At 49.5% G+C, this 9,191-nt stretch overlaps 1 protein-coding gene across 1 annotated transcript; it reads right to left on the bottom strand.

Moving 5' to 3' along the window:
• Positions 1 to 1,619: 1,619 nt before the first annotated feature.
• Positions 1,620 to 8,267, bottom strand: OCSTAMP (osteoclast stimulatory transmembrane protein). Its single transcript, XM_054573380.1, has 3 exons — positions 8,224 to 8,267; positions 4,746 to 5,736; positions 1,620 to 1,976 (listed from the first exon to the last, which is right to left on the bottom strand). The coding sequence occupies exons 1-3, from the start codon at positions 8,265 to 8,267 to the stop codon at positions 1,620 to 1,622; spliced, it is 1,392 nt and encodes a 463-aa protein (XP_054429355.1).
• Positions 8,268 to 9,191: the final 924 nt, after the last annotated feature.

Raw genomic sequence — 9,191 nt, 5'->3', positions numbered from 1 at the left:
GGGAAGGGAGAGGAAAAGGGGGAGGAGAGAAGGGAGCAGAAAATGCGGATGGAGGAAGGGAGGCTAAGGAAGCGGAAAGCAGATATTGGATCATGCAGTTTCCACTGCGGCCAATAGGTGACAGTATTAGCAGCCCAGGGGATGAACTTAGTTACGGAGGAGGAACTCTGTCGCCCGGGGAGAAGGCGCCCGTTGCAATTGACCAGGGTCAGCTCATCTGTGGCGGATCTGTTGTTGGCTTCGTATTTTGTTTTGTTGCGCTCCTCCTGACAGCCCTACTGTCTTTTTCTGATGACGAGCATGTCAATTTTACATTGGGGAATGACCCTACTCCCAGTAAGATCTGCCATATACATGATACTTGCCTAGGCTGTGCACTGAGCAACTCCAGAGGATCCATCCATTCAGACTGTCAACCAGCGCCTGGGGCAATTGAGCAGTACCCAACCTATACAAATGCCGATATCAGCCACTGGATGATGGTCCAGTACGTTGCCCATCCTACTCCTGGCCTAGGTGGGGCAGATTCTTCTTGACATGGAAGCCATGAAGCAGCAGCCCATTAATTCCTGCATTAATGGAATGTGACCTCTGCCCAATAACAGCCCAGAGGGGTGCAGGAACCAGTGTTCTTACCTCTTCCTCCCTTCCCACTTTGGACGGCCTTGTTAGGCCCAGCCAACAGTCAGAGGGCAAAGGAAACAGGGTGTTAAGACGCATAGACTCACAGAGGCCAGACCCCTGTGAAAGACAGCAGGTGAAAGGATGGCAGAGAACGATCTGGAGGGAAAAACAGGAGGTATCAAGCCCACAGAGTAGGGAATCGTGATGTATTATAACTTTGATGGGCATGGAGTTGCCAGTTCAAGTACAGGTTAACCAGATCAATTTGAATTTCAGGTAAACAACCAATATGGGCTCAGTCTAAGTATGTTTAGCATGACAGTGTGTCCCAAGGATGCTAAACTGATATTCGTTGCTTACCTAAAATCCAAATTGATCCTGGTGGCCTGCATTTTCATTGGCAAAGCCTGACGGGCCTAAAGGGGAAGTCCCTAAAGGAATTTAAAGCAAAGCAGTAACCTAGTTCTCATTTAGGATCTAATAAATACATTTATGTATAAAATCAAGACCATTTTAGATTACTATCAATAAGTCCGAGGATTCAGAGGCATATAAATAAGTTCCAGGAGCATTTAGACACATTCATGAGGCAAAGTCTCCACCAACTGGGTAAAGCAGTTGATGCAGGCGAGAACCTGGACGGACGCCCACCTGCCAGGGGTGGGGCAGGGGGCCTGAGCCGTCTCTGCACTTCCTTGCCTTCCCCTTGGCATAGTCCTTCTCTGTGGGTGGAAGGCTTTCATGCTGTCCTCACCACATTCCCAAGTGGAAAGTAGCTCACGTCATTGTCATTATGCAGCTGCAGAAACTGAGGCCCAGGGAAGGGCAGCGACCTGCCCAAAGTCCCACGGGGAGGCGGCAGAAGGGCTAAGGTTACAGCTTAGGTTTGTGTGACTCCCAAGATCTTTCCTGTCTTCTCCAGGACTGTCTGTGCTTCCAAGAGTCCAGCAGGCAGTAGGCCTACCTGTCCATACCGGCGGGTCCGGATGTGGGTGTCACGAAGGAGTCCACAGGAGCAGCTGCTGGCCTTGGCTCCTGTCGTAGCTCCGCTGGAGCCGGGCATGAAGGTGGCGGACCCTTCTTGCCTCCTGGGCCTTGAAGAAGGAAGCTGCGATGGTGTGTCGCAGTCTACGGGCGTAGGCCTCCAGCAGGACCGTGGAGCACGCCAGGAGCTGCAGGACCCCCGCGGCCAGGGGGGCGGCCGTGTGCGGGGGCTGGGCGGGCAGCAGGGGGCAGCCGGGCGAGGTGAAGCGGAGCTCCCACTGGAAGGAGTTGTGGGCTGAGAGGAAGGGGCTCTCTCGAGGCGGCTGGTTGAAGAGGAAGGGGATGAAGCCCAGGACGGTGTATGCAGCCTTTAAAAAGGACAAAAAGGCCACGTCAACAGCACACTCTCTAGCCGTTCCCTGTCCCCTGCCACTTGCAGCTTGCGGGGCTGGTTCAACTTTCCCTGCCCTTATCTGCAACGTGGACGCAGAAGTCACCCTTGCCTTCTGGGGTGTGAGGAGAATTGCACGAGATCAGGAGTCTGAAGCAGGCTTCTTGCTAAAGAGACAACGCCGTGCAAATGCTATTTTATTATTACTCTCTTTGAAGAGTAATTGTTTGAATTTATCTTCAAATAATCCACTCCTCAAAGAATAATTTTTATTAGTACTCTCATTTAGGGGGAAAAAAAACACCTAATGCTGGTGGAGCATTAACTCTCTGTTGAGCCCTTAGTGGACAAATACTCTAGAGGTCTTTTCCATCACGTAAGCACAAGCCTAGGAGGTCTAGCCCAGCCTGAGTCTCATTTAAAAGATGGGGACCCCAAGCTCATGCAGTCGGTTCACGTGCCAGGGGACAGTCCCAGCCAGGGTGGGTCCTAATATCCTCTCAAAATCATCAGGCCCTACAATTTCCATGAGCTATGAGGAAGAATGGCGTCCACAGAGACAGGGAGGTCAGAGGATAACCCTTGGCACTAGGGAATCAGACTTCCCGGGTTGGATCTGAGCTTTGCCCAGAGTCACTTTCCCTATTTGGCACAGTGCTGGGCCCCACAGTACTTTTAGGGGCCTATGAAAATATTTCAGTCTCTTTTAAAATCAGAAGTTAAAATTAACTTTTACGTTGAAGAACATGTTTCACGATATACTATTAACATATTTGTATGTATCCCAATGACGTCATTAATATTTTTAACCGAGGAAGGAGTTCATGAAAGTGAATGTGCTGAGGACACCCAAAAGTCACAGTGCAGCCCTGGTTCTGCCCCGTGCATGCCAGGCAAATTCAGGCAAGACCCCTAACTCCTCTGAGCCTTGGTGTCTTCATCGGTAAAATGGTGGTGATAGCAATTCCTATCTGACAGCGCCACAGTGACAATTAAATGAGCTATCTTATTTAGTCAGTTCTGGGTTCACCTTTTTTTCCTCCCCTACATTTCGAAATCTTTGAGACCAAGAGGGTCTTCCAATCAATAGAACCCATAGTTGCTTTCAGCAGTCATGCTCTCTAAGAGGATCAGGGGGTGCCAGCACCAAAGCTGCAGAGTGGCTGTCTGCAGTTTGGAAGAAAATGCTGGAAACGATGGCGGGGCCTCACCGGTGCTCGCGAAGGTACAGAGGACAACGCGCTGGGTGAACAACGCTCGCGACTCAGCCAGAGCCATTCAGAAAAGTCAGGCTTGAAGGGGAGGCCGTTTTACGAAAACAGCCAAAAATCACTTCACTGTTGTTCTTGTTTTCTCTACATAAAAAGGTATGATAAAATAAATCTCTGTTAAAAATAAGGGGACAATTTTATATGAATACAATTAAAATTCTAAATGGTAAGAAGGCATTGGGTCATGGCTTCATTGGAAGCATTTTCTTTCCTAATGGTACCTGAACTGATGGTATGACTTGTAATCAATGGCATCTTACAGATGAGGAAATACAGTAAATCAGCTAACACACTCAGGACATTGTCTTATTGTGACCCACAGCATTTTATAGCGCCTTCCGAGCATAAATTGTATTGTGATGGAAGAAAAATGTCATAAAACAAGACATACCCTTATTACCTATAACATACTCAAATACATTTCTAGTCTATTCTATTTTATTTTTAAAAATGTGACCATGACCCTTGAAATTGATTAAATTCATTTCATGCAGTTCAAAAAATACTTTCTTACATAAAATAAGTACTCAATAAATGTTAGCTATTAGTATTACTAGCTCAGGGTCTGACACTTTGATACGTTTCATGTAATGGACTTTTCTGGGTGATCTCACCATACAAATGAAAAACAAAGATCTTACGAAGGAAGGCGTTCATGAACGTGAGCCTGTTTGGGGCCCACAAGAGCCGCAGAGCAGCCGTGGTCCTTCCACTTACAGGTTGGGTGAACCTGGGCAAATTCCCTAACTTCTCGGAGCCTCGGTGTCTTCATCAGTAAAATAGCCGAAGAAAAACCACAGAACTTGATGAGATAGTAAATATCTAAGAGTAAATAGGTAGTAAGTTTATATGTAACTATTAAAATAGTAAGTATTTTCAGCTTTGCTGGCCCTACAGTCTCTTGCCCCAACTCAAATTTGCCTTTGGAGAGCTGTGTTTCAATAAAACTAAGTTTACAAAAGTAGGAAGCTGGTAAGATTTGGCCCATGGACTATAGATGGGCTCCTGATCTAGATCTTTCCTGAGCCTTCCTTCAGTCTGATATTCACAGATGTGAGCTATTAATAAGGGCCAGTATTTAATAAACATCTTCTATGGGTCATGGTGCTTACTAGGTACTTCTAGAGACTATCACATTTTAAAGCTCACAATAATCTTGTAGGGAAAGGAGGGCTGATCCAATCTGTACAGGTGAGAAAGGGGGGGCTAGGACACGCTGCCACTTTGGGGGGAAATTATTTTAAGATCTCTCGGTATCAGCATTTTTATCTGCAGTAGGGGGTCAAACCCGAACCCACTGTATTGGGTTGTAGTGGGAATTAAGTTCATCTACGGGTGCCCCAGGTTCTCATGGCCCATCCCAGGGCTATGACTTAGAGGTAAGTAAAATTCAATCGCAAGCTAAGGATTTGACAAATTCTACCCCTTCCCTCAAGGAAATGACTGTATACCTGCCTTCCCATCACCACACTTACATCATACTTGACCATGAGTGTAATGGGCACAGCAGGCAGCTTCTGAGCCCAGTCCACGGTGGCCCGTGCCAGGAGGAAGGCTATGTGATCTGTGGCCACTGTCACAGCTGTGGCCATCAGGAGCAGGGTGAGTGGCCCCAGCCTTAGTAAACAGCTCAGCAGCTCCCTCTGGGACAGCCGTGGCCAAGTGGCCCGCAGCAGCCAGGCTGGTGGGGACACCAACAGGTGTGCGGCCTGGGCCTCTTCCAGCCGCTGAGCCAACTGCTCTGTAGCATAGATATTGTCAAACCGCAGGTCAGTCAGGTAGCAATGGAGGTACCGGGCTGAGTCCACCAGGAGGCCGAGCATAAAGAGCCCTGTGACCACCCGCTGGGTCCCCAGAGCTGCTGCCCGGGCCAGAGACTCCAGGCCAGAGAAGTCCTCCAGGACCTGCTGAGTGACCTGGAGCATGTGAAGCCGGAAGACGGAGCCATTGCCCTGGGCCTGGAGTGTCAGGCCTTGGCCAGTGGGACCCAGAGTCCTGGATGCTGTGTGCAGCTGGTGTGTGGTGTTGAGCAGACTCTCCAGGGAGCCCTCAGTGACACACCTCAGCACCTGTCCCACTGCGCCCACATTGGCCAAGACATTGGGCACCACAGTGACAGCCAGGGTGGCAGTACTCCAGGACAGGAGCAGGCGACGGCCCTGCTCTGTGCCCAGGGTGGGCACGCTGACTGCAAACAGGCAACGAGCTGGAGGCACCAGGCCCAGGCCCAGGAAGACCAGGAGGCCACAGACAGTGGCCACTATGGCCGAAGGCCCCAGAGGATAAAGCAGCGAGGACGTCAGCCATTGGTGGGCTAGACCTACAGCAGCGGCAGCCAGGGAACCACACAGGAGGAGCTGGGTCAACAGCTGGCCACGGCTGGTTGGAACGGGCTGAGAGAAGGCAACCCAGGCAGCCTGCAGTGGGACAAGAGCTTTGCAGAGCCCCAAGTGCCAGAATCTGCACCTGCACACAAGAAAATTGGAGAACCTTAAACAGGAGAGTGAGGAGTTTGGTGTCTGATCAATGTCTCTGTCCCACAAACCCCTCATCAGCTAGCAGGTTCCATCCCATTAGCCACAGGAGTGGGCACTCTTCCCAGGTGGGCCAATAAGAGTAACCCACCCCAAACCCACATGACCCAGGCTGAACCAATCAGAGCCTTCCCCAGGATTATTCTCACTGGAGTTGTCAGGGAAGAGTGACACCGTTTCCCCAGTTTCCACACAGTTCCCAAAGGTGTGAGGATGAATGGCTGAGCTGTTTGTGTCCATAATTCCAATTTTGTGAGGACAACTCTCCCAAGGGAATGGAAGAGTCATGAGAAGAGAAGCACAAATGAAATGGAGAGGATGAAAGCGAGAACTAAAGATCCTGTTTCACTGTTGACTCTGTGTGGCACTGAATATTCCTTCTGTGTGGACTTAAATGTCTCCTCTACAATTTGGGGGGGTGAAGGGAAGGGGAGAGTGGACCAGTTTACCTCTGAGGAACTTTTCTACTTTATTTTCCTTATATTTATTTATTCAACAAATATTTATTAAGCAACTACTATATGCCAGCCATTGGAGAAACCAGAATGAATGAATAGACAAGAATCCTTGCCCTTCCAGACCTTCTACAAGTGACAGCAGAGGAATTGTAAGAAGAGATTGTATTCCAGATACATGTTGTAGGAAGAGCCCAAAGATCAACAGACTGATTAGCTGTGGGTGTAAGAGAAAGATGACCAAGAGATTTGGTGGCCTGAGCAACTGGAGGCATCAGGGCGTCATTTCCTGAGAGAAAAATCGGTTAAAGCAAATTTGAGTGGAGTGGGAAAAGGGGGAATCCAGTTGAAAGTCTTAAATTTGAGCTGCCAGTTTAGCCATTCAACGGAGCTGTTGAGTATGTGGTTGGAAATTCAGAGAGAGCAGGCTAGAGATACACTGTTGGGCATCGTTGATTTATTGATGGTATTTAAAGTAATGGGGCAAGATGAGATTCTTTAAGACGTGTGTTGAAGAGGAGAGAGATCCAGGGACTGAGCCCTTGCACTCCAGGGTTAACAGTGTGGGAGATGAAAGGAATGAGAGAAGGAGACAGAGAAACCAGGCCACATGGTCTTTGAACAGCCAAGTAAATAAAATGTTTAAAAAAATGGAAGTCATCACCAATGTCAGGTGATGCTGGTAGGTCAAGAAAATGCAGTAGCTGATGGGCAAACTTACCAAGAGAGTTCATTTAAGATAGAAGACATTCTGGCAGGTTTGTAGATGGGAGATCCAAGCAAGAGGAGGGACACTGATGAAGGGGAGGCTCCCTGCAGTGACGTACTCGTGGGTGACAGAGGTCAGACCAAGAACAGAAGACGTGGGATTGGTCTTACAAAGTAGCAGGGGCCATTCACTCTTAATAACAGGTGGGAAAGCAGAGGAAATGGGTACAGATGATGGTGAGTGGACAAAGTGTGGGCAATTGTAGATCAGTATCCTCTGATATACACAGAACACAGCAACGGTTAAAGGCATGCTTCCGGGCTGCCTGGGTTCAAATCCCCACTTAACCACTCACCATCTCTGTGATCTTGGCCAGGTTTCATAACCTCTCTGTGCCTCAGTGTTCTCATCCGTAAAATGGTGCAATAAAAGTAGTATCTCCTAGAATTATTTTGTGTCTTTAAAATTATATCATTCAGCTATTATCTGTTACTAAAGCACCCACCAGGCAGGGACTTAGTCTCTTTTGATCACTGATATGTCCCAAGTGCTTAGAACAGTGTTTGGCATGTAGTGGGTGCTCCATAAATATTTGTTGACTGTGGTGTGTTTGCTTCTGATTGCTCAGGGTAGCAGGAGGCGAGTTCAGCACCGACGGTGCGGATGCTGGAGCAGGCGGAGACAGCATGAAGATAAAGGAGGAGATACAACGTAGTTGTCCAGGAAAGTGGGAAAGGAAATAAATTAGGGAAATGATACATACCAGGTGGCATGGACAGCTCATGTGAGGTTAGAGATCATAATTAGGGCCTTCCCGGCCCCTGAAGGCATTTTAATTTGGGACTAGACCCCCACTGCTTATAGTTAGTGCTGGAAACCTGGTATCTGTGAGTGTAGTAGCCACTATAAACATTATTGGAAAAGAAAACCAGTTCTCAGTCATATTAGGTGCCAAGGCTTGTGTTCAGCGTTGGCAATAAGGCTTGTAGCTGCCATTTACTGAGTGCCTCCTCTGAGCCGAGCACAATAGCAAGCCTTTTGGGTGCCTTTTCTCCTTCAATTCTCACAACAGTCTTGTGGACATTATTATCACTCTCACTTCCCAGATGGGGAGACGGAGGCTCAAGGAGGTGAGGAGGTACCCCACGTCACGCTGCCAGGGAACGGCAGAGCTGAGACCTAGATTCATTCCCAGACGCCTGACCGCTGACTGTTCTCCTGTCCGAGGCCCCCATGTCCGAGGTCCCACACCTACCCCGTCCTGACGAGGTGCTCGGCTGTCCTCCAGAGAGTCCTCATGCCTCCCAAACAGCAGCGGAGCCAGCCAGGCAGCCTTAGGCGGCGCGACAGGTAGAGAGGAAGTGGGAGGAACTGAGTCCTCCAGCACTTGGGAGATCCTGTCACTTCTGCTTTTCTGCCCTTAATTAAGTCCTCGCCGTCTCCTCGTCCCAGCAGGGCCCACCTCCCAGGGGCTGGCCAAGCTGCCTCCTCCTCTTGGGTCCGGCAGGCGTGGGGAGAAGGTGTGGGAGGGGAGGAAGAGGAAGAGCCCTTTGCAAGCCACATCTCTAGTCCTGATAACAGGAAGGTGGCATTAGTCCCATTTCCCAGAGGAAGAAACTGAGGCTCAGGGAAGCTGTTCAGCTCACCAGCGGTAGTGCCGGGACTAGAACTCTGCTCAGCTTCCTCCTTCCCTCCCTGTCCATAGTTATGTGCCCCAACTCTCAGGGGGTGGGGACCCACAGGAGACCCCTGGACTTCTGCTGAGGCTCTTCTCCACCCATCAGTGGCTCTGGTCTTTCTCCCCAGCTCTCTTCCTGCCTTCAGCCTGACGGGGACTTGGCTTCAAAGCACAGCTCTGTCCCTCCCCAGCCGTGTGGCCTAGAGCAGGCGACCTCATCTCCCTCAGTCTCACTTTCCTCCTCTTAAAAGAGAGTAATCATGGTAACAGTGAACCTCTGTTGAGCACTTGCTTCGCAAGAGACACACTTCTAAATAGTTTCTATTCGAACTCATGAATCCTTACCTCCAACAACCCGTTGTGGTGGGGACTGTTATGATTTCCATTCTTCATTTCAGAAAATGGAGACCCAGAGAGCTAAGTCCCTTAACCAAGCTGCTCAGCTAGTGAGAGGCAGAGCCACGATTTACGCCCAACAGTCCTGCTCCACAGTCAGCCGCTCAGGCCCTGTTCTCGACCGGTGTGCAGGGGGGTCACAGGACTCA

This window comes from Pteronotus mesoamericanus, unplaced genomic scaffold, assembly GCF_021234165.1.
Source record: "Pteronotus mesoamericanus isolate MK-2021 breed Mesoamerican mustached bat unplaced genomic scaffold, CSHL_Meso_final contig_25, whole genome shotgun sequence".
Classification (NCBI taxonomy): domain Eukaryota; kingdom Metazoa; phylum Chordata; class Mammalia; order Chiroptera; family Mormoopidae; genus Pteronotus; species Pteronotus mesoamericanus.
The sequence above is the reverse complement of the archived record's forward strand: the minus strand, read 5'-3'. Positions and strand labels throughout refer to the sequence as shown.

Excerpts from the sequence above, each read along its gene's own strand:
- OCSTAMP (XM_054573380.1), bottom strand. The coding sequence starts at position 8,267 with ATGAGGACTCTCTGGAGGACAGCCGAGCACCTCGTCAGGACGGG. Across the intron at positions 5,737-8,223 it reads GAGCACCTCGTCAGGACGGG|GTGCAGATTCTGGCACTTGG; the intron begins GTAGGTGTGGGA and ends TCTTGTGTGCAG. Across the intron at positions 1,977-4,745 it reads CACTCATGGTCAAGTATGAT|GCTGCATACACCGTCCTGGG; the intron begins GTAAGTGTGGTG and ends TCCTTTTTAAAG.